A 24,793-nucleotide genomic window follows, 5' to 3' on the forward strand; every position below is an offset into this window, starting at 1 on the left:
AAACATTAGTCTCCATCAAGTCCCACTGTTGCCCTTTGAGGTTGGGTTTCATTTCAGATTAGTGAAAAGGAGGGGCCATCCTTGGTGCTGTGCCATCTACATGTATACTGTACTGTGTGCGTAGGTGTATGCATTTTGGGCCATTTTTTTTTACAATTGGGCTGGGCTATAGTGAAAATTTAATTAACAACACCAGAGCATGTTTTTTCCTCACTCGTTCCTTTTCTTATCAGTGGCGCAGAAATTGCTTTTGTCCGACAAAACCAGACTTTCCAATTGCAATTGCAGCAGTGTTTTGGGTTTATGGAAATATTTCCATGCTCTGCAGGGCACATCTGCTCTTAAAAATACTTCTTACACCGAACCTACTGTATTAAAAAAAAGGAAGTAGAGCAGAATTTCAGACGGCATTGTGTCTATAAGCCGATCAAGTTGAAAGAAACTGGCTCCACTCACAAGAGCCAATATATCCAGTTGCTGCTTTTTGGAAGAGGAGGCTACACCTTTACTTCTACATTTGGTTTTAAATGGTCCTAGAAGAGTTCCAGTCTGCTGATCCGCTGAGTGTGAAGACCGACCTCAGGGGAGAACACACACCGGCTCTGGTGAAGTACTGGTAGAAGTTTTTTTTTCTTGTAAGTTTTAGACAAAGCCGTTGATTCCTAGAACTTAAAATAAAAAGACTGTCATGAAGTGATGGATCGCCTCCGCCTCCTCTTTAACGAATGTGTCAACCAGCTGTGTCACATCTCTGGTTGGCTGTCAGATGACATTGACAGAAGCTGTAGTTGTACATCCTGTCTTGACTGTGTGACAGACGACATGACTCTGTGGTGTTCTGCAGACTCAGGAGCTGATTTTCTCTTTCTTAAACAAGTCATTATGAAATTGTGTCTTTTGTGTCTGGAGCTATTTTATAAGATTTCTATTATTTCAACATCCAGGGCCGCTGCATAGGGGAGAAAGGTGATGACAATTCAGGGTCCACAGCCCAGTAGGGCCCACAAAAAACCCCAGAAGCCTAATCTTTCTATGACTAAATTACTCTATATATAGCTAACCTTGACTAATACTCATGCTGGAATTGCTGAAAACATGTTTTAACATGATAAAAAAAAAAAAAAACTTGATATTCGATCTCATATAAAGATCATCCTGTATTGAAAAGTAAAATGCACTGAATCACGGACTCAGTATAAATTCTACATTTTCACATGCCTGGTGTGACATTAGTAACAAGAAAACCAAATGTTTCATGAGACACAGTGAAAAAGTATTAAATAAAAATGGCAGGCAAGTTTTCTGTAAGTGCCACTCACCGTCATCGTGGCCCCGGTTAAAATAAATAAAAAATGAGAAATAGTCTATGAAAAAAGTGGTGATGAAAAGTCAGGGGGCAGAGAGAGGCCCACTCCAGTATTTTTTTCAGAATTACTAGCAATGGCCCTGTCAACGTCAAAACATGATTACTATGAGAGCATATCTTCTATCATTTAAAATTGATTTCCCATGGTAACCTTTTCATAGTGTGGTGTTTTTATGAGTTTAAATTGGTTATTTGAATGTTTCTCTGTCGCGTCAGCAGAAGAAAATAAGTGACAGAAACAGAGGCAAAACATTGGTGTCACTTTCCACTGCTTAAAACAACTGCTGGCGTGTAGGAATTATGGTCAATACTGTATTTCCTCTAGACAGGCAGGTAAACTAGTAACTGCTAATCCTAACATGTAGCAAAAGCAAGACATAATTCCTTCCTCTTAAGAAAATGCTGGTCATGTCATCTTACATTACATTCTTATAATATATTTAAACCATAATGAAAGCCAGATGATAATTAATCATCATTGCAGTCCAAAAGTTGTGAAAGTAGACTTTTTATTGCAGTTACACCACATAACCTCCTCAGATCCTGACAATGGAAAATCGCAACAATTGAAGCAAAGTTAAGTCTTTCGAAACCCAAACCCTTGAACTGCTTCGTTTTCAGGCATGAAAGTCATCTATTTTATGTCTGTCAAGTTGTGTGGAGTTTGAGTTGAGTTTGAAGTGTTGCATTCATTAGTGCAAGTGTGACATGAAATTGTGTAATTTTTTTTTTGTTGCGAAAGATGTAACATAACCTTTTCAAACTGAGGGAGAGAGAGAGCGGACAGTTCATTTCCACTGTCTCTCTGGCATCGAGTTGCTTTAAGTGAAATCTAGCTGATTCAAAACACATGAGCTGCGTACGAGAGACTGAGCATTCAAGCTTGCAAGTAAAGATGGCTTTTCATGTAACCACATCAGTGCACTCAGTACACAAGCGTAGACACTTGCAGAAAGAAAAGCGTGGTCTGACATTTCCAACTTATCACATGCTATCAGGTTTCCTTTGTGTACATACGGTATGCCGCTGCTTGGTGTTTTGGAGCGAGCTGAGTGAAACTGTTGTGGACTCGTGCTTTTATTTCATCAGCCAAAAGATTCGAACTGATACCCTTCATTCTTCCTGTATAGCTCTGAATTCTTCTCTCTCCATCTCCGCCTCCCCTGCAAACCTTCAACATGTTGTTTAGACGTTGTTTATGTGCAGATCCATAGCATAAACCAGCAGCTTTCCACTGCAACCGCCGAACATGACATTTCACTTTTGCACCAGCCCCCGAGAGGAGTCGTATAACGAGATGACAGCCCCATCCAACAAACACTCATTACGCCCCTGTGAAATGCTACTCTGATATTGTGTGCAGATTGTGTGGGAAAGACAACTCTGGCTATGTCATTCTTACTTCATTCTTTTATTGTTGAAGAAAAACAGCACACTAACCCCACGGACTCGGCAGAGCACCTTTAAACACCCATAAGTGTTACACGCTGCAGCTGCACGAGGATCAGTTACATTCTTTATCTCACCTTATAGAGCCTTTTCCGAATGAGAACTATAAATTCCCAGGCTTGTGCTGCTCAACAGCGAACGTATGTGTATCTATAGTGGATTGTTGTTTTTTTTTTGTTTCTTTTTATCTGCCTTTTTTCACATTGGCTCCAAATTAATTTTCTCGCAGCTGTTAACAGTCGACGAAAGAAAAAAGGGGGTTGTAATTATTAAAAGTCTACAGGGGGACGTTACGTAAAAAAAAAAAAAAAAAACAGCAAGAGGGTGAGAGAGCAGCCAAAACTGTAGTCACCCTACTCTGGAGAAACGAAGGAGAACAATTACTGGCAGACAGACTTGTTAAAAAAAACAAACAAGTGACATAAACATGAAAAAAAAATCAAATTTGCACTTAGTTAAGACTAAAGTCACACAGAGAAACCCTTCTCCAGCAAAATATGAATATTCTGAAAAGTTTAAAACCTAAAAATGTGGGTTTTTGCTTTAGAAAAAAACAAAAAGAAAGTAGCTTAACTTCACTTTCACAAAAAATAAAATGTGTGTATCTTGGAGAAGCTGCTAATTCATATCAGCCCATAAAATAAAATCACCATCATTCCTGAGGAAAATTGCCTGTGTTCATGTTGTTAACTCCATTTTTTACCCTCCATATCCATTTCACACTTTATGAAATGCATATCAGACATGTCGGCCAGGGCCAGACAGATGGATCACAGTGTGTCTTATTGCAACTGGAAGGAGGTGTAGAAGAAGTATGTCCGTAATGTTAGACATATAAGCGGACCCCAGTCTGGGGGTCAATGAGCCTCAGCACTGTGCACTGTACTAACTCCTGCCCATGTCAGGTTTTATTTGTTTACCTGAACGGTGATCACCTGGTAATGCAGCAGGTCATTCAGGAAAGGAATAGTCAGAAACGTCAGAACGCATAGAAGAATGTCAGTAGTCAGAAAATACTTTGCCTTTTGTACCGCAACAGTTTTTCGATTCCTGACTCATCCAGCTTGGCACATTAAAATAACAGCCCACACACTGAAACAATTATGGGAATAATATGGGGTGTTTTAACAGCTGTAGACCGGTGGGAGGGCAGGGTGAGGGGCTGAGGGGAATCGAGGAACGACAGGAGAAGAGAGACCTATCACAACGGTTAACAGCATCTCAGTCAGCAGATGACAAGAAAAGGTACGTTTCAGTATCGGACAAGTTGGAAATGAAGGTTTTTTACACAAGCGCTGGGTTCTTGTGCCAGTGGAGGGTTGAGAAAGATGAGTTCAGATGAGTTGTTCCAGCCTGGCACTGAAACAGCTTGCACATAGTGATACTACAGTCAGATTTTCTTTTTAACTCTGAGACTCCTGAAGTCTCTGCATCTTGCAAAAAAAAAGGAGACAGTCTGACTAACAGTTTCTGTGTGTTTTCAGTCTTTATGCTAAGCTAAGGTGCCTCAAGCTTCCTTTAAACATGGGAATGCTATGGATTCATTAAAAAATGAACTATGCAAGATTTCTTTTTACCTTAATTGTGCTACATTTTTACCTCTATTTAACAGCTTCAGTAATTTTAATGGCTAAATAAATGACTTGTAACTTGTTAGGAGGGAGAATGGAGGCTCTCTGCCTTCCACCTCTCTTGGCTGATATATAACGTTATCCACCGCTTCATGGATTGCTTTTTCGCCAGCTTTGTTGAAAACAAATGCACATGGCAGGGAGGAGGGTTAGCAAAACAAAAGGAGACTTGTATAGTTCCCCTTTAACCTTTGTTTTAGGATAAAATACTATAATACAAACACATAAGGGCACACTGGTGCAACATATGGCTGAAACAAACCATCAGAAATACAAATCACAAATTTTCACTTGAAATGCAAAATTACACTGAGCTGTTGAGTCCGAGTAGAGACAAAAACATGGTTGCGTTCTCCAAACCCCGGCAACAACATGAGTCAAAGCTACTTCCATTTAAAATGTGAAAGTCAGTGACTGTGTTGGTGTTTCAGTCTGGAGTCTGAGTGCATGCAGGCACAAGTATTAGCTTGTAGAGTGACAGCAGCTGATAAAGGAACCGCTTCCCTCACTTCATCTCTTCCCCTTTCTTCCCGATTGTTTGGCTTCTTCAGCAACAAACACTTCAACCTTCGGGGCACAAGTGCTCGTCCTCCTCCTCTTCCTCACACAACAACATACTCTGGTGGCCATGCTCCTCTCACCACACAAGCCCCTGGGATAAAGCTCGTAAGACGCTCCACTCCGTGACCTAAAACATCTGCTGCTAATATGGGTCAGTTTTATCCCCCCAGGTTTCCCCCCCTCTCAAAAAAAAAAAAAAAACTGCACATGACAACTAAATGAAAAACACAAATGGCATGAATCAACCAGGCTGCGTGTTATTTCCCAGCACTTGTATCAACACGCTGCGGAGCCCGCTGAGCTGTGAAATATCTAAGCTAGAGGACGCCTGTTGGTTCTCCACGGCTCCTAAAAAAGGCTCTTTCCTGGGCCGGGGTCATGCGAGGCGAGAGTGAGCATCCCACAGAGTATTTACTGTACAAACAGCAGTCGAGTTATCATGTCTGGGAACTGGTATTTTTTGTTGTAGCTGTTTATTTGGTGAGTTATAGGGAGATAGTGAAGGGTAAACAGCCAGCCGGGGAGTGTTATATTTATATTCTGGGGATCCGTGAAAAGTCTTAAGTAATAATGTGAGGTAGAATGTTTTCAATGTGAAGAGAAGTGATAACCTCCCGAGGTGAGACCATGAGTGCGCCACATCCTAAGTATTTCCATTCATCGTCATACAAGGGCAGCAGAAGTTCATCCCACGCTGCAGCGTCTTACGAACTGAATGATTCACTATTCAGTTTTTGAGTCACAATCCAGCTATAAAAGTTACATTTTGGATATTTGTGTGTGTGGGAGAGGGGGATGGGGTGATGACAGCGTGTTTATATTACCACCTTTTTTTTTCCTTTCTTATCACTACCCTGGCCTATCCAAACAGCCAGAGCTCTGCTGGTATCAGGATTCAGAGGAGCACAAACATCTGCACTTGACAAGAGTGAGCAACTAATTGTTTGTCAGACTGTGATTAAGTGTATGAGTCCAACTATGGAGAAAAGCACTGATAAAGACGTCCATTAGCTTTAAGGAGAAGCCCGTCACCATTTGCTGTACTTTGCAGGAGTTATTGATAATAGAAATAATGGTGGTGGCACCATTTTTCAAATAATGCCTCTTCAGTTCGGTATCCAGTAAAAGTTCAATTACCTCCAACATAAGTCCTCTAATCCTCCACTGCAGCTCTGTGCTCACTTTAGTGTTTTGTTCTTCTTCCGTGGTGCATGAAGACCTTTGGAGTCCTGTGTTACAATTAATTTTCTGTTCATTTTGTGGCAGGAAGTAGAGTCAGATGGCGTTCGCCATAACTTTTTTTCCCCTCTGTGAATTGCCTTCTTGTTCCAAAGGTGCCTCAGACGATATGAGTCTACTGACCTCTAAATAGGGAAGTTTTATGCAGTTGACCTTTGGCTTTTTACGTCTCTGTATTTATGTCTGAGAAAATAGCGAAATTATGACACTTAACACTGTCGCCTGCATGTGTCTGGAGCTGCTCTGTGAAGACTGGAGGCCATTGAGAACACAAGTCGATCCATGACACCCATCGCTCTTGTTTAATAGTGACGCACTCAAACACAGTCACCCTGACGTGCCATGAAGCGCCAAGAAATATTCACACTGACTGTAAAGCCTGTGTTTAAAGTGGTTTCAGACATTGCATTGAAATTCCGCTCTTATATATATTTTACGACCATTTGGTAACTGTAATATAAAGAAATAATGCACAGCCTAGTTTTTTCCCCCATAAATCTAAATCAATAACAAGATTGTTTCTAAGTAATTATGACAGCAGTCGACATGATCTTAGTGTTAACTCTGGGAGCTGTCACTCAGAAACACAGACCAGATGAGACTTGAATTGTTCATAATTTGTTGCAACGTTCAAGTTTGGACACGTGCATTAGCAGTGATGGTGCGCCCCCCAGTGGCCGAGGACCGACACAGCAGCACTGCACCAGTGGACATCCAACTTCATTCGTAATACATGCCATTGCCTCTGGTGTTTAAAGCACCGGTGTGTCTAGATTTGTTTGTTTTTGTGTGTGGGTCTTTTGTTCATAACAGGTCTTGCAGATGGAAAAAATAATAGATGGTGTCTCATTCAACTCAGTACAATCAGTCAATTCATAAATGAAAACAAAAAAAACGTTCAAACCTAATGAGATAAACACAAACAAAATCAAGGATGTTGGAAATAGAAAAACACTTCGTACCTTTACAGTCCAATTACACACAATGCCTCTTTATGTGGAGTGAAGCAGTGAGATCAACCTCGACTAATTTGGCCGTCACCTCTTCAGCCTGTATCGGTGTGTTTGCTCTGAGCCATGTGTGAGTAACAACTTTTCACAATCATCCTTTCAGGGAAGGGGAGGGATGGGGTTTTAGTGTTGTACACGAGGAGCCAGGAGCCAGAATCAGCCTCTTTGATCATCTTCCTGATGTGTGGTCACAGTGGTTTCACTCCACTCTTTTTTTGGCTCAATCAAGGGCCCTTGAAACGAGAGCGTGGTCCAACTCCTGAAAACAAGAAGCTGCCCGCTGCAGAGGCACCACTGAGACCCAATCAATGAGCAATCACATTCCCTCTTATCTATTTGGCTTGGCTTGGACGTGGATGTTAATCAGTTCCATATCTCGGTAATGATGTTCCTGTTAATTGCCTCCCTTCGTCGTGGCTGTATCCCCATGCGCTCACGATCTTTATCTGCAAATGAGGTCAGAGAGTCGAATGAGTCTTGTTTCCAGCCCGGCTCGTGCTTGATCCTGACAGGGGGACGTTTTTTCGCTGCCCGTGTGGCCTGGCCTTTAAAGCTGTCTTAAGATCATGAGGCACTTGTCGCTCCCATGTGTTGATGTGGCTGATCTACCGGGCCTTGAGCTTGTCCTATTATGATCCCCTGCGTATAAGCCAAGCTTCAGTTTCGGAGTCGGTCAGATACAGTGGCTGCTTTTCAGAGTGTGACCAAAGTATGTTTTCTCCAATGAGGAGGTTAAGCCTCTGCTCTCACCATGAGTCAGTTTCCCCCTCGAGAGCCGGTTCCATTTACATATTCACTGCGCCTTTGCATCTGATGCCCGACTCGTTAGACCTGGCGATGGTGTGATGTATCTGAACAGCTCCGGGGCAAGTCAGCCACCCGTCTGCGCGCCATGCAAATACAAAAAAATAATGCAGATCAACATTTGGTTAATCATATTCTGCAACCATGACTGGCTTGGACTGACCTGGCCTGGAGAGACGGTGCTGGTCCAGACCAAGGTAGGAGTTTGAGCCTGCTGCCGACACAGCATGACAGAGATTGAAAAATTAATTTGACAAATGAACTATGATGCAAATATGTGCCTTTGGAGATGGAGATCCATGTAGACTGAAGGTCAGCTAAAGAGTCGCCTTTTGTTGCCTTCTCCCCAACCTCCAACCCTTCACTTTCACTGTGACGGGGGTTAACTTAACTGTCATTTCTTTCCAGCTTCTCCTCATGCATAAATAAACCTGTACCCTCCTCCTCCTCCTCCTCCCCGACCAACCCTAGGGCCTGGTCCAGGGAGCAGAAGGTCTCAGGGCATTCCTCCATGAAGACTTTCCCTTTTCTAACTTTGCTTTGATTTTACGCTCATTATCCCCCCCGCGGCTCTGCTGCTCCTGGACAAGACTGCGCTGCCTGCTGAAGCCGAGCTAAGCTTGGGGGGGGACAGGAGGGGACTGCATTGTCCTCCTACGTCACAGTGCCACAGGAGAAAGAAGAGCGGGGGGAGACACCATTATCCCCAGTTTTCTGCAGACCAAATCAAATTAGCAGCAGAGTGCTCCTGAAAGCAGACATTCTCCAAAGTGGGACGTCTTGCCCGGTCAGTTCTCCTCATAATCCTTTGTTATTCGGGGATGCCCAGCTGTTGTGCTGCTGCCATCAAAGCAGAGGACCTTCCCTTCCCCGGTCTTCAACCTCCTCACCCTAATGATGCCCTCGAGGCAGCAGGGCTAGAGGGGAGGTGGCAGGGTGAAAGGTCACCGTGGACGAGACAAACTCCTCACACTGATGACTTCACATCACGTCTTGTTTGAAGTATGGCACCAGTAAAAAAAAAAAAAATCAGGAGATGAGAATATGCTCCGTAAGAAAAAAAAACAAAACCAATTTAGTCTGCACAGCAGGTGTTAAGTTGAAGCAACTGCTCATTATAACTGCTGGAATATCAGCATACATGCTTGAAAAAGCATTTTTGTAGAATTAATTGCAGGAATGAATCAACAATGTGGCGAAAGGCTGTTTTTTAATGTTCAAAACGATGAAAATGTTGCTTTTGATCTTGTGACAAGTCTCCATGCAATCAGACTATTAAAGAAAACTACTTTGTAAAGAATAGCATGGCAAAAAACAACTTAAGATTGACCACCTTTTCCCCTCCCATCAGTAACATCTAATGGATTCTACATGGAAACAGAAATAGATTCAGCTTCAGAGATGTAAAGAAATCTAGAATCCAAAATCTAAAAAGTGATATAAAGAACAACAATTCAAATGTAGATCCTGTGTCAAATAAAATCTAAAGCTTCAAAGCTGTAGTAACTCTAGGTCACCATGAGATGATACAATACTGACCCCTAGTGGAGATTTTTCTAAACCTTTGAAATGCCTAAACAAAGATGTAAACGGTGCAGAGGTGATAGAGTTTCATTGAAAAACAAAGAAACCATCTGTTGATACTAATGTGACGTGTCTATTGGACGGTTTTCCTATTGGTCGTCCCTGAATGAGCTCCCTCTCGGCTCGGCCTTTGTCGCCCGGCCTGAACCGGCCCCGCTCTCTGACCTGGTCCAAAAGAATTAAGTTTTGGGAGGCCGGCGCCAGTTTTTATGTCGTACTTTAGATTGGGTAGGGATCTCGTCAGCATGGACTCGGGAGCCTGTGGCCTCTCTTTGGCGCCGGCCGTCTGGATCGCCCTGCGTGCACTGGGGGGCTGTGTTTCTCTAGAAACTAAGCAGCGGTGGTGGTGGTGGTGGTGTCTCCTGGTGGTGTCAGGAGCAGCGGTGACGTCTGCGTTCGTCACATTCTGACTGGCGCCTCTCTTGAGAATGGGGACACAGGTCTTGGCCCTCCTGTGGTGTGTGTGCTGCGGCGGACATACTGTCTGAGTGTGGGGGCTGTTTCTGGGGGCGTCAGGGCGCAGAGGATCCGGAGGCGTGCGAGGAGGACCCCAGGTGTCCCGCAGCCTGGCGTTGCACTCCATGTTGGCGCTGACTTCATCCACGCGCTGCGCCCTCTGGATGGCGCCGACTCTGAGGAGGATGGAGTCGCGCGTCGGAGGATGATGAGGGCCCCTCTTCTTCATCCGCTCACACGTTGCCCTCTCGCTAAGCAGTAACCGTTCGGCGGCCTCGCGGCGCCCTGACACCAAGAAGCGAATGTTTGCTCTGGGGTCACACTGATCTGATCTTACAACATTTCTACTTTTGACACACATCTGTGCATGCTTACCTGCTGTGTGACATTTAGTGGGGGTAAACAGGAAGTGGGTGTGGTACCGCAGCTCCGCTCTCTCCGGCTTCTTGCTCTCACAGCTGTGCATCTTTCGGCTGGGTGAAGCCACCTGTGCCTTCTGATCTGCCCCGAAAGACGCGCAGGGAAACTTTCTGACTGAAGCTGCAGATTTCTCAGAAACCAAAGCATCCTGAGCCACCACATCGCCCTGGCCTCCCGCTGTCGCCTCTGTGCCTTCCCAGAACACTTTGGCAAACTGGAGCAGCTTCACGCTGGATGTCGAGTTCACTAATATACTGAATACAGGTAGAGAGAAAATATACAAGACAGAAATGTAAACTTGAACTGATATAATATCATTTTATAGAAATAATAGTATACACATAAACCCCAAATTATTCACACCCCTGTCAAATACAAGGAATTTCTTAATTTTTTCAGTTGCAGATTAGTATTTCACCTCAAATTTGACATAAATAGGACATGCAAGAAAGCACTTTACTTAAATTAATTGGTCATGAGTCCAGACTTCCTGCATGTCCTATTCATGTCAAATCTGATTCAAAATACTTATCTGTAACTGAAAAAAATTAAAACTTCCTTGTATTTGACAGGGGTATGAATAATTTGGGCCTTAAATGGATAGTTCAACATTTTGGAAAAGTCGCCTATTGCCATAATCCCTATTGTTTTAGGGGTAGGTTCATTACCTTTAAAGGGCAACTTCGGTTTTTTTCAACCTGGGCCCTGTTTTCATATGTTTTTCTGTAGATGTGAGTGATGGATAATATTTTTTTTTGAGGTGGCTCCAGTATTGAGCCGGGCAGGCAGCCTGCAGCCCAGCTGATGCTCTTGCATGGGGCAAGTGGCTCCCGTCAAAGTTCGCCGTAAACGAGCATTTTTTTTCAAACTGACAGGCTCAGATAGTTACAATGAATGTCCGACAACATACTAGAAAGGAGAAATTAACGTATTCAGGGTTTTTTCTGGCCAAAATTTGGGTTGAGGCGGCCGCAGGGATACGTATCTCTCCCTCCGGTCAAACGCCCCGTCCTGATCCACATCCACTGCAAGGTAAAGGTGCCGCCAGCTGTAATAGTGTAACATCCGCGTTTTTACAGCTGATTTTAGGATGAAACTCTGAACATAAATAATAAATTACCATGGAGATCTATCCGGGTTAAACAGCCACCTTTGTAGCTGCAGCTCTCCGTCTCCGTCTCCTTCTCTCTCTCTTCACGCTCTGTGCCGGTGGGGTGTGTTTACACTCAGCACCAGGTTTGAACGGAGCGGAGTCTATGAGCCCCAATGAGCCCCGCCCCCGCAGGTACACAAGCAAGCCGCGCATCAACGGCATCTTGCGGTCTGGCCCGGAGCTGAAATCAAACACACCCCTCCTGCTGCGGTCGAGTTGAACCAGTTGAAAACAGCGCCGCTGAGCTTCCATACCGTAGCCTACATTGAGTTTCAATCAAGATTCCAGCGCAGCGGCAGACAATTTCAGCGAGGCCGTGCCGACCACAGGGTCTGGTATGTTGTCGGACACTCATTGTAACTATCTGAGCCTGTCAATTTGAAAAAAATGCCTGTTTATACCGCGAACTTTGACGGGAGCCACTTGCCCCATGTAAGAGCGTTAGCTGGGCTGCAGGCTGCCTGCCGGGCTCAATACTGCAGCCACCTCAATAAAAGTGTTATCCATCACTCACATATACAGAAAAACATAGGAAAACAGGGCCCAGGTTGAAAAAAACCGAAGTTGCCCTTTAATTATCGGTGCATGTTGTTTTGAGATCGGCGGGGCAGAGACGTGAGCTGCTCAGTGAACACAATGGAGGTGAACGGTACAGGTCCCCTGTCCCTCATCAAACTCATCAAATACACAATCCAACAACTCCAAAACGCTCTGGTGGACAAGTTGTGACCTGCACATTCACCACGCTATGAGATAATAATGTAACATTACGAGATGGAGTTGTTTTCGAGGAAAATGCAAAGCCGGAACTACATTCCAGATGATTTCAAAAACGCAAGTAGTTCAGAGTATTTGCTTCATGTGTCATATTGTTACAATTATTTCATAGCGTGGTGAATGTGCAGGTCACAACTTGTCCACGAGAGCATTTTGGAGTTGTTGGATTGTGTATTTGATGAGTTTGATGAGAGAAAGGTGAAAGTACCGTGCGCCTCCACTGTGTCAGCTGAGCAGCTCGCGTCTCTGCCCTGCCAATCTAAAAACAGCTTGCACCGACAATTAAAGGTAATGAACCTACTGCTATGACTATAGAGATTATGGCAATAGGCAAATTTGCCAAAATGTTGAACTATCCCTTTAAGTGTACATGATTTAAACATGTGTCAGACTCACCTGTTGTCATGGAAGTGCAGCGTCATTAAACGGCCTGCTTCAGCCTCTGCCGTGATGTCTTTCAAACAGTCTCCAGTGAGGAAGTTAAATATTCGGATCTTCCCGTCCATGCAGCCGGTGACGACACGCAGGCAGACGAGGGTCAGAGATCTGACCTCCCTGCAGAGAAGGTTATTTAGGTTTCTAATTTTCATACAGTACGGATTTCTCTTTTAGTTGTCTCATTTATCACAGACAGGCAGCAGGGGAAGAAAAGGTGACAAAAACAAATATTTTCAATATCAGCTCCAGAGGTTTTGTTGTTTACTTTGGGTGGCTGAAGGTCATCAGACACTCTTTAGCATGACTGCTGAGGCTCCAGGCCATGACCTGACCGTTCAAGTCCCCAGACAGAAGGTGCCACTCGTCAAAGAACAGACACTTCACTGACTTCTTGTGGCCATCAATCGCCTAAAGGGAAAGTGGCGCATTTTTGCAAAAAAGACAAAAACAATGAAATATCATCAAGTGTGTAACACACAGCAGCTTTGTGTATGTAGATGCAGATGGAGAGAGTTTCCCCCGGATGATTAATACTCTCACCCTGAGCAGCGTCGCCTTCTCCATGTCCCAGATTTTGACGAGGCCTCGGTCGCAGCTGCTGCACACCGTGGTCGCGTTGATCTTCACACACCTGACGGAGCTCGGGTGCTTGAAGTGAAAATCCTCCAATTGAGTCCCTGTGTGTAGATTCCACACTGGCAGCGTGGTGAAGTTAAGTTGACTTCACTTCAAGATGAAAGCACAAATAGCTACAAAAGCCTAAAGAGCAAACTGTGAATCTCAAATTTATCAGCTATCTTTGAAAATCCTGCCACATCTAACTTTCTAGAGCAGCTTTTTACTCCTCTATGTTATAAGTGTGTCTGTGGACTTGGGCTGGAAAGAATATTTTTATCTCTGCAAGATGTTTATATTTGGTAAGAAGCGCATTTGGCTCAGTAAAACCAAGAACCACTTATCCCATGTTCCAGCTATGAGGATGAGTTGGCCTTTACTAGGAAACACTGCAGCATTATGGCTGTCTTTACACTGCAAGGTTCAAGTGGCCCAATTCCGATTTTTTTTCCTCTCAAGTGGCACAGATCGTATCTGTAACATGATTGTGTAAACGGGACAAATGCGCATCGAAACGGATATTGTCAGATCGGATTCAGGTCCCTGTTATATGTGGAATTAAATAAGATACAAATCGGATATATGCCAATGTGTCTGTAGTCTGAAGAGACAGATCGGATCTTTCCTGGCAATGCATGGACTACCTGGACTACCATGGCCAGCTGTGGCCAGCTGTAACAGGAATTATAGTGATCATTTTCATGGTGTCTGTGCATCCGTTTTTTTTTTTTTCCTCACTAGTTCTTATTTTCATATAACTTTGATCTCCCATCTTTTAAAAAAATCACTAGTTTATTTCCTCTTCAGCGGGTTGTTTCACACAAGAAAAGCAGGTGTAAATGCAGATATCAGATATGGGTCACTTCTGATAGAACATGTAAATAGACAGTCAAAAAAATCGGATATAGGCAACAAATCGGAATTGGGCATCAAGGCCTGTAGAGTAAAGACAGCCATACATTTGCATGTGTTTGCTAGTAGATTAGTAATTCAACATCTGGAAGACTATAAACATCTGTCGGATGCTGTTTACATTTTACAAAACCGTCTTTAGAGCCTGAGACAAGTCTGTCACCGTGGACGTCCAGGCAGTTGACGGTGCCGGTGTGACCATACAGTTCCATCACACACCTGTCTGTCTTCATACACCAGCACCTGCCAGATTAACAACAAAACACACCATCAAATCTACTTCATCATTCATCATCATCATCATCTGTACGATAAACCCTAAACTCCTCAGTCCGGGCGACCTGATGCTGGCGTCACAGCCGGTGGTTATGATCAGGTGTCGGTCCTCACAGAGCAGCACGGCCCGGATGCTGCCGACGTGGCCTCTCATCACCGACACGGGCTTTGTTTCTGACGCCACGTAAAACAGATGTACGGCTCGGTCCTTGGAGCCCAGGGCCAAGTATGACTGGCCTTGGTAGTCCACCACCCTGTGAGGGTCTTCTCTGTCACATGCAAACACACACACGTGAGTTTCATCGATAGCATGATTTGATGGTTTTAATGCCAATCTGTAGGGTGTAGAAAAGAAACTAACTAACTTGTTCAGCAGCGTTTTGGTAAAATATGCACCACAATAAACATTTCTCTCCTTCATTTGTACAGTTTTGGTTCTGATTTTGGCATAAGCAGCTTCAAATGGCATGACCTGTCAAACCAAAGAAAGCGTAATCAATATTGACAAACTCATTAATGGATGGATTGATGGATTTCAAAGGTTTTGATTTGTTAACCTTCTGGACGTTGGAATGAATGTTCGCTATCTCATCTTCCTTTATGGGAACGGGGACTTCAACGATGCTGGAGTAAGTAGGACTGACTTTGTTCATACTTTTGCATTTCTGGAAGAGAATAAAATATAAATGTTACAGTCTTGCACTTACAGTATATATTTTTTTAACTCGTGTAAACATACAAAAACGTCCTACATTCATTATCATTTGAATTTGCTCCTGGAACTTTTTCCTGAACTTGAATTCCTCCATGGTTTCTTTTGCGAGGTGCTGCCAGTACCGACAAACCTTCTGGCAGCATCGTAAAGTGTGTTCCTCCAACAGCCCTGTCAGGAGACACACACACACATGTTTTTGTTATTGATAAAGATCCTGAATGTAAAATGGACTTGTCGGCACTCTCTCGTGATGTGTTGTGTGTAATCTTTCTCTCAGTGAGATGTCATTGACCCAGCAGACAGAGGTCACAGTCAGAGCAGACGGCCTAAAAAAGCTGCTTGGCAGGTCTTTGTTGTTCACATATCCAGCGGTTATCCACACATTCCTGGGTAATACTGTGACATCCCCATGGTGCTAACGGCCTGGTGGGGTTTGCTTCATACTAACTTTCAACATGTCTGATGTTTTTTGCATAAAATAATATACAACAGGATAATATGAAACCAAGTGAATTGTATCAAGGACACAGCGAGTCCCTGGTGTTACCTATGTGTGGACCTACCCAGTATCCTCTTGGACAGGTTGACAGGTAGACAGGCAATGAAGTCTCTGTATCGACTCACTCCAGACAGAGACTTTGAGGATCCTGGCACCACCATGAGAGCCGGGTCCTCTGAGTCTTCACCAGTGTGCTGGTCAAACTGACCAGAGTTGCAGCTTCCCACTGAAAAGGACAAGAAATTAACTTATTATGATGGTAATAACGACTCAAATGAAATGCTTCAATAATGCAAAGATATTTTTTTCTTCTTATACTCTATTACAAACACTGCTTTCTTTCTTTCTTTTTACTGCCATTGCTATTTATTATCTGAGCTATACATTTCTTTGCTGTAAATTTCCCCATTGTGGGACGAATAAAGGACTGTCTTATCTTATGTGACCATATATGTCCTTCATGGCTGCAAATTGAGTTGGCACAGTTTAATATTCAAAGGGCACAGTAAATGGTGTGTTTGAAATAAAGGTCACAAAAGTTAAGACATTTGAATGTGTTGTGATCTTACAGTCAAACTGCAGAAACCCTCGTCTCTGTCTGACCAGCAGCACGCTGGTCAGGTTGGACACCATGCGTAAAAGCTCCGGGTCACAGAGTAAGAAGAGACGACAAAGATATCGTGACTTCATCCAGTCTGGGCTGCTGCTGAACCAGCTCCAGATCTCATTCAGGTCCATGCCGAGTGGTTGTTTCCCTCCCAGATCCCGGTCCCGGTCCGTGCTGCGCCTCCTGCTGCACCTGTACTCCAGAGGCGACGTCGGGCCTCGTGACCTGGCGTACGTGAACAAACTCCACGAGGTGACCCCCAGCACGCTCTGGATGTTTTCCAGCACTTGGACGTTTCTGCAGCGCAACAGCAGCTCCACCAGGAACCTCCTCCTGAACTCATCCGACACCCTCCACACACACCGGGTGAAGCCCGGCGGTTTGGGGGCAAACACGCACGACGGACACATCCCGCACATGCTCACGCATCCCTCCGCCGGTGGTTCACTGCTGCTCAGCCCGCACGCAGACGACGCACTGCTGCTATTAAATTTAACCGACTTCATTTCGACGTTTTTTGAGGAGGTTTGTGGTGCTTTCGGCTGGCTGCGTCGTTGCCAGGCAACAGATGTTGTTTTTGTTCCTTGAGCTCCACAAACAGGCATCACTCAGCGGGTTACCAAGCAACAACACCGGCAGGGAAATGCATGGATGTATATCTATTTATGTCAACTGATAAAATGTGTTATATCTCCTCAGGACTTTCTTAGGCTACTGTTAAAGGAAGGATCTGGCGAGACAAGTGGACTTTGAGTATTTTTTTATTTTATTGCAGCTTCTTTTCCATGCAAAAGTTGTATAGCCTACTTTGTTTTAAATTGAATTTTAATTTGATAATTTTGTAGGTGAGACTTTGTTTTGACAGAACTATGGAAATAATCATTCATTTTGGTTTCAAATAAAATAGGTAATAATGAAATAGTCAATAACAGTAAAATCCTGCTGCCATGCTTTTTTCTGTACTGGAGGTGTCATAGATAGATAGATAGATAGATAGATAGATAGATAGATAGATAGATAGATAGATAGATAGATAGATAGATAGATAGATAGATAGATAGATAGATAGCTAGATAGATAGATAGATAGATAGATAGATAGATAGATAGATAGATAGATAGATAGATAGATAGATAGATAGATAGATAGATAGATAGATACGAATACGATATTATTATACTATGGTATGACAGATAGAAAGTACCTCAGATGTGTTCTTTAGCTCAATGCACAAAAATGAGAGAGGAAAAAAAATCAGTGCGCCGCCCGGGAATCGAACCCGGGTCGCAAGAATGGGAATCTTGCATGATACCACTACACCAGCGGCGCTGATGACATGTTTGGCTACAGCACTCATTATATAACTCTATAATAGAGGTTCTGGTAAAATGTAGTTGTTTTGCTGTGGTATATTTATTGTTTTAACGATACAAGTCTTAATGTTGCTGGAATCCGTGTAAAAAGCGCGATATTAGACAAAGAGAGCTAAAATGTTTCGCTTATTCTCCGACTTTTATTTTGGAAGACAACGGAAATGCTGACCATTGCGCTGAAGGAGAGGTTTATTTACTTCCGGGTAAGCGTCAGTGATCTCGTTTAGTTTAGTTGGCTCTCTCTGAGCCCGAGACCATATGTTACCGGCTAAAACCAACGGCTTTGAACGGTACTAAACAAACCAGTCCGACGGATAAAACAGCCGTGATTCACGTAAGTGCACAAATTAATTTATTTTGATGTAGAAAAACAAACCGGGAATGTTTTGTACTGTAACATTATGCTAAATGTTTGTTGCCAGTGATTCTGTGACAGATAGGTAGCTAGATAGCTGTGCTTTTAAATATTACAAACTAACGACTGCACTTTTTGTGCTGATTTTAATCTGAATTATGTTTTTTTCACCGTCTCTGTGAAATATATGTCAGCTAGCTAAACTGCTGGTCGATGCTAGAGTTTCTCGAGTAGGGCTACCATGCTAACGCTAGCTGTTATTTACTTTTATTTTTTTAGTATGTTGTATTTATCTGTGTTAAGCAGCAGCCTTAAATACGATGGCTAATGATTTCATTAACCTCTTCCACAGAGTCTGCACTCATGTCGGACAGGAGCAATGGCGTGGAGTGGATTGAGACCACGGAGGAGGTGGTTGTAACAGAGGAGTGTTTAGCACCTGAGAGCAACACACAGACAGGTATTTAGTCTCCTCTCTGTGTTACATACACTGTTCACTCAATGATTTCTAACACATGGTTTGCCTTCTTCCAGTGATATCTGTCCTAGAGTCAGAAGAGACACCAATCCAGAAGGACCTGGACACCGAGGGAGATGGAGAAACCCCAGAAGCTGAAGATAGCTTTTGTAAGATGTTGTATCTCTCAATTATTTGCACCCGGCTGAAACTAATGCAGCTGAACCTGCCTTGAAGAAAGCATTGTGATTGAGTTGTTTATGAGCTGTTGATTCCCTGTCAACAGCATAGTCTTCATGAGGGCAGAGGTGCAGTATTAGCCTTGTAGAATTGGCAGCTGAGTGTATATCCACAGCATCCTAGGCCAGCCTCATACATTATCTGCAGACAGAGACTGAAATGCATTGAATAATAGAGTCTGGTCTCAGATATGTGGAATACCCAAGCAGACAAGAACCTCAATTAATTATTAAAAGAGAAATGGCAGCAAATTAATTCAATTTGGTTCAAAATGAAATAGTTCGAACAGCCAGGAACAGTAAAATCCTGCCATGCTTTTTCCTGTAATACTGGAAGCGTTGTCATATTGAATTATTTACAGTTAGTTTGCCGTACACATGTTGCTATAATATCAGCACTGCACAGCATTTGTCATCACCAAACACCCAAAGCTTTCTTTCTGTGGAATTTGCGCATAAGTCATGTTACAGACGGATGTCTATGGAAATAAAAATTGTTCCTGGAGTATTAGTGCATGTATGATATCAGCATGTATCTTTATAAGATAATTAGCAACCTCATATTGACAAATATAATGATTGTTAACTGTATCCTTCTGTTTTCCAGATTGCGAGGAGTGTCTGACTCTGTTCCAGGAACAGAATGACCCTTCGAACATTGGAGGCCCGTCCTTTGTTCTCGACTTTCCGACGAGCATCGATGTCCCCCAGAGGGCCCTCCTCACTCTGCCCTATGGTCTGATGATCGGCAGGTCTAGTATTCCCAGGGCCGGCGTCGGAGTCATAAATCACGGACCAATAGTGTCTCCAGGAATGCATTTCGGACCGTATGAGGGGGAAGTGACCACAAGCGAAAATGCCATGGCCAGTGCGTTCTCCTGGGAGGTGAGCTCAGAAAACCAGAGAGACTTATTCTCATTTCTTGTTTTGTGTATAGCTATGTGTGGTCTTGACAATATTCTCATTTTCTGCAGATTTGTAAGGGAGAGCAGGAGTACGAGTATATTGATGGTGGCAGAGAAACACACTCAAACTGGTTGAGGTGAAGTATTTAAGTTATTTTTGTTATTTAGAAGACATTAAATTATACACTGCCCGTCCAAAAAAAAAGTCACACACTCTTATATTTTGTTGGACCGCCTTTAGCTTTGATTACGGCACACATTTGCTGTGGCATCATTTCAGTAAGCTTCTGCAATGTCACAACATTTATTTCCGTCCAGAGTTGCATTAATTTATCAAAGACTCTCAATGGGGTGAAGGTCTGGACTCTCTGGTCACATTGGACCACATTTCTTCCTTGAAGATGATGGTTCTCCACTCTCCTTCCAGTTTTTAATAATGCGTTGAACGGTTCTTAACCCAATTTTATTAGTGTCAGCAATCTCCTTGGATGTTTTATTTGCTTGATTAACATCTTTTCCACAACCACAGCATGTGTCGTCCAACATGGTTAGACTGCATCAGTTAGGGTTAAATAAGTTGTTGTTGCCAGCTGAAACATAATCATCCATGCAGTAATTATCCAATGGGAGGCTCTGACCTATTAGCTTAGTTAAATCCAGGTGGTGACTTTTGGACGGGCAGTGTAAAATGAAAGAAACTGGGCCGAAAAAATCTCAATCGAAGTCATGTCAGCATTATATGTGCAAACTGTCTGTGTACAGAATATCGTCTTATGTCAATGTTTTGTGCGTCTTGGTGTTTCATAGTTAACCTCACAATCTCTCACAATTCTCTTTCTGCGTACACAGATATGTCAACTGTGCCCGTAATGAAGAGGAGACTAACCTGCTGGCCGTCCAGTACAAAGGCAGCATCCTTTTTCACTGCTGTCGCACCATCCAGCCTGGAGATGAGCTCATGGTTTGGCCCAGCAGCAAACTCCTCAACCAGTTTAGTGAAGCCTGGACCCAGATGTGGTTTATGAGGCTGAATCCAGAAGGTAACCCCCTTACACCAGTTTTACCAGTCACAAAATATTATCTGTATACTGTGTTGTTATTTTCTTTACTGACATTGGTGTAATTTTACAGTCACAATGCAAAAAAAAGAAAGAAAAATGACGGTATTTTTTCCCCCTCTCTCCCTGCTTATAGAGAGTAACCCAGCTGCAGAGTCTGAGATCTTCCTGTGCTCCCAGTGTCAGCTGACCTTCACTACAGAGGCCTTTCTCCAGAGACACACTGAACACTTCCACTCACAGCCTGCAGGGGACCTCATAGCGCCTGCAGTAGAGATGGCTGAAGCAGAAAATCCCACTTCCAATGCCGACTCTGGTCACTCCGTCTCGTCCCTGGTGGCGTTGTCTGTGGATCCCGTCGAGGACAAAACGTGCGGCGATTGTGGGAAGACTTTCAAGCAAATGCCTCACCTCAGGAGGCACAGACTGTGTGTCCACTCAAACAAGCGCCCCTACTGCTGCCCACAGTGCAGACGGACTTTCAGCCAGGCATCTGGCTTAATCAGACACCAGCTGGTCCACAGAAAGCAGGCTGGTCCAAAAGCACCTAATCAAGAGAAAATCTTAAGTGAGGAGAGTGAGAGCTTGGCACAGGGCTCCGAACTTTTAACCACAGAGGATCCAGCTGTAACGAACGAAGCACAGGACGTCAATGCAAGTGAGAATGTACAAGAAGCTATGGATGTAACTCCAACGGAGAATACGTCTGCAGGAGAAGCAGAAACATCCCAGTTCGATTGTTCGGACTGTGGAAAGAGCTTCACAAACGAAGCTTCCCTCAAAAAGCATAAGGTGACTGTCCACGAGAGGCTACGTCCGTACGTCTGCACGGTGTGTCAGAAGTGTTTCGGCCAGTACAACGACCTGACCAGACACCTGCGGCGTCACCAAAAAGAGGATAAAAGGAAAGAAGGGGAAGCCGAGGCTCCCGATGAAGCGAACACCATGCCCTTTAGCTGTGCCGAGTGCTCACTGACTTTCTCCTCAGTGGACACGCTTCAGCAGCACATCAGTGAGCAGCACTCGGAGGACACCGCTGTGGACAATCAAGGCGGTGAGCCAGAGGCCGCCGATGACGACCAAAGCCACGATCCCGACTTCATTCCACAACCGTCAGAGGCCGAAACCGTTGAATCCGTCCAGAGGCTTCCCTCACGGAGGCCTCAGAGACTCGGAGCCAGATCAAGAATCTCCGCCATAACCAAACTCATCGCTCCAAAACGGCGGGCAGACGTATGCAAGAAGCCGTCGCCCGGCTCGGGCCGCGCCGAACCAGAGGCGCCTGCCGCCAAAAACGGAAAGCTGAAAAAGTACAAATGGTTCAGCTGCAATCGCTGCAAACGAACATACGGAAACCCAGATGACCTGAAAGCACACAAATGCACTTTGAGAAACTTTGAGTGCGGGCAGTGCGGGGCGACCTTTAACATGTCTGGTTTCCTGAGAAGACACGAGCAGACGGTGCACGCCAGCGCAAAGTCTTACAACTGCGACCGCTGCGATAAAGTCTTCACCACGTCTGGGAACCTGAAACAGCATCAGAAGAGCAACACCTGCCTCAAATATCACTGCACGTCGGAGCTGTTCCCGTGCTCCTTCTGCCAGTTCTCCTTCACCATGAACAGCTACCTGATCAAGCACATCAAGAGGCACCACCCCGTCGAGTTTCTGTCCCACTGCGACTCGCACAGCCTGGTGGATCAGCTGGAGAAAGAGGATGGGGAGAAGGAGTACGCCTGCCCCCGCTGCGGGAAGAGCTGCGCCAGCGCCAAAGCTTTCAAATCCCACGCTTGCTACGAGCAGGTGAAGGTCCTGTACCTGTGCACCGACTGCGGGAAAGGCTTCACCAATCACTACGGCCTGAAGCAGCACCAACGCATCCACACGGGGGAGAAGCCGTACAGCTGCCCCCACTGCAGCAAGAGCTTCTCGTACAACGGGCAGCTCAACGTGCACCTCAGGACCCACACGGGGGAGAAGCCCTACCTGTGCACCCACTGCGGGGAGAGCTTCAGGCAGTCGGGAGACCTGAAGCGACACGAGAGGAAGCACACGGGCGTGAGGCCCTACAGCTGCCCCGAGTGCTGCAAGAGCTTCAGCCGCCCACAGAGCCTCAAAGCTCATCAGCTGCTTCACCTGGGACAGAGGATGTTCAAATGCACCCAGTGCGGAAAAAGCTTTTCACGCAACTATCACCTCAGGAGGCACCATCAGAAGATGCACTTGTAATCACATCGCCATTGTTAGGACTCGGCTGTGGAGCAGCTGCAGAGAAGTTTTGAATGTCCTGACCTGTACAGAACGTTAATGAACATAGTTTAAAGATGAAGCTTTTCAAGTTCAAACAAATAGAATTTTTCCGTTTAAAAAATCTATTTTCTGTCTTATGTGAAAGAGGTTAAGTCCTTCAAATACAAATAACACAACATGTAACAGGAGATACAGTCTCACAAACAAATGTGTTTCACACTTGTTCTGAAATAAACACAACCAGCGTAACCGTCACTGTTGACCATTTATTCCACAAAACATACAATGCAAAGCATGTGCACTGTACAAGCCTTAATATTATGAAAATACTCATAACCATGCCTGTTTTTTTTTTCAATGTCATCCAGATCTACTACTTTAAATTTTTTTTTACATGACACAGTATAACTTTGTCTATTGAACGTCGCTTTTTGCATTGATTTTGTCAGTTTTTGTCCTTGTTAGCTCATATTTCCACCTTGACTATATTATAAATATTAAGTAAAATATTTCAGTATTACCTGAACTATACAAACATACTGGTATGACAGTTGACACAAGTAGACTGAATTTCATGTTAAACTGTGCGTCATTTGAAACAGGTAGAAACCCGGCAGTGTTTTTCCATGTGCTACACACAGCGGTGTCAAGTGCAGCTGCTGGTTAGAGACGAGCTTTTTTTTTCAAATCTGTAACTTTGCTGCTGGTAACGGCTTCTTTAAAACATCCCAGTCCACTAAGGTTTCTTTATATCAGTAGTCCTAACTAATACCAGTTACACAAGTCCTTGACAACATCCATTTTTGAGAGGGGGAGAGGAGGGGGGATCCATTTTCATTTTTGTGGCACAGCAGTTGTGGAGGCTTGTCTCTGTGGTAATTTTTTTTGTTTTGTTTTGTTTGTTTTTTTTTTCTTTGAAAGAAGCGAGGGGTTGAAACCAAAGGATTGGTTGCTCATTAGTGAGTCTTAATGTGTAAAAAATACACAAACACTTCTGAAAGGTAGGCAGCAGGTGGTTTCTCAGGGTTAAGTGACAAGACCCCTACGAAGGTTGGGTTACTGTTTGTACAATTTTTAAAAGACACCTCAAGAGCCGTTCCCGTCTCTCCGTCCTCCGTTCCAGTGAAGCACCATGTGTGATGTCTTCTTCAGTGCAATCTCCGTCCAATTTACACACCTTCATCACATAAATATACAACAACCCTCAATCTCATTAGTTTATATTATGTTAAATGTTATACACATAATAAAAATTTTTACAAACCAAACTGATTGTTAAACCACACAGTATCACGTCTGTACAAACTCAGAAAATAAAGGTCACAAAACTAGGCAAAAAAGAAAGAGAGGAATTTGTTTTTTGGCAATTAAAAGCAACAGCCTGGTCTGTCACAAAACCACAAATTAAGGGATTAAATACTGAACTCTGAAAGTTAAAAAAAAAAAAAAGAAAAGGAACAGTACATCTAGAGCTCGACAGAGTCTGTTTGTGGTGATAAAACCGTCCCTCGTGTTCCCGTAAATGTTAAACAGAAAAAATATAGTTAAAAGGGTTAAGTGGCTGAAATACAAAGCCTGAGGACACATTTACAGTATGCGACCAGAAACCAAGCTCAGGTTGGAATCAAGAAATACCCTGCAGTT

At 43.9% G+C, this 24,793-nt stretch overlaps 2 protein-coding genes and 1 non-coding gene across 4 annotated transcripts; 1 reads left to right on the forward strand and 2 right to left on the reverse strand.

Moving 5' to 3' along the window:
* Positions 1 to 9,547: 9,547 nt before the first annotated feature.
* On the reverse strand, positions 9,548 to 17,090 carry fbxw10 (F-box and WD repeat domain containing 10). The gene is made up of 12 exons (XM_085761780.1): positions 16,475 to 17,090; positions 15,970 to 16,131; positions 15,444 to 15,574; positions 15,249 to 15,356; positions 15,057 to 15,163; positions 14,757 to 14,960; positions 14,537 to 14,658; positions 13,429 to 13,583; positions 13,154 to 13,296; positions 12,847 to 13,005; positions 10,476 to 10,774; positions 9,548 to 10,391 (listed from the first exon to the last, which is right to left on the reverse strand). Exons 1-12 carry the CDS (start codon positions 17,016 to 17,018, stop codon positions 9,718 to 9,720), a joined length of 2,808 nt encoding a protein of 935 aa, XP_085617906.1. The 5' UTR covers positions 17,019 to 17,090; the 3' UTR covers positions 9,548 to 9,717.
* A 680-nt stretch (positions 17,091 to 17,770) lies between these two features.
* trnag-ccc (transfer RNA glycine (anticodon CCC)) lies at positions 17,771 to 17,841 on the reverse strand. Its single transcript has one exon. It is a non-coding gene; the product is annotated as a tRNA-Gly (tRNA).
* Positions 17,842 to 18,075: 234 nt separating this feature from the next.
* prdm9 (PR domain containing 9) lies at positions 18,076 to 23,481 on the forward strand. Of its 2 annotated transcripts, none has more exons than XM_085760583.1 (7): positions 18,076 to 18,223; positions 18,593 to 18,700; positions 18,775 to 18,867; positions 19,544 to 19,821; positions 19,911 to 19,978; positions 20,691 to 20,881; positions 21,036 to 23,481. In XM_085760583.1, exons 2-7 carry the CDS (start codon positions 18,604 to 18,606, stop codon positions 23,126 to 23,128), a joined length of 2,820 nt encoding a protein of 939 aa, XP_085616709.1. In that variant the 5' UTR covers positions 18,076 to 18,223; positions 18,593 to 18,603; the 3' UTR covers positions 23,129 to 23,481. The 2 variants fall into 2 exon arrangements, with proteins under 2 accessions (XP_085616709.1, XP_085616710.1); XM_085760584.1 differs by having other exon boundaries at positions 18,091 to 18,219.
* Positions 23,482 to 24,793: the final 1,312 nt, after the last annotated feature.

Source organism: Trachurus japonicus, chromosome 19 (genome assembly GCF_045865225.1).
Source record: "Trachurus japonicus isolate A0001 chromosome 19, Traja_1.0".
NCBI lineage: Eukaryota > Metazoa > Chordata > Actinopteri > Carangiformes > Carangidae > Trachurus > Trachurus japonicus.

Coding starts and splice junctions, on each gene's coding strand:
- fbxw10 (XM_085761780.1), bottom strand. CDS start 17,018: ATGAAGTCGGTTAAATTTAATAGCAGCAGTGCGTCGTCTGCGTGCGGG. Junction 13,297..13,428: donor AGAAGGCGACGCTGCTCAGG/GTGAGAGTATTA, acceptor CTTTCCCTTTAG/GCGATTGATGGCCACAAGAA. Junction 10,775..12,846: donor CTGCACTTCCATGACAACAG/GTGAGTCTGACA, acceptor ACCTGTATTCAG/TATATTAGTGAACTCGACAT.
- prdm9 (XM_085760583.1), top strand. CDS start 18,604: ATGTCGGACAGGAGCAATGGCGTGGAGTGGATTGAGACCACGGAGGAG. Junction 18,701..18,774: donor TGAGAGCAACACACAGACAG/GTATTTAGTCTC, acceptor GCCTTCTTCCAG/TGATATCTGTCCTAGAGTCA. Junction 19,979..20,690: donor ACACACTCAAACTGGTTGAG/GTGAAGTATTTA, acceptor CTGCGTACACAG/ATATGTCAACTGTGCCCGTA.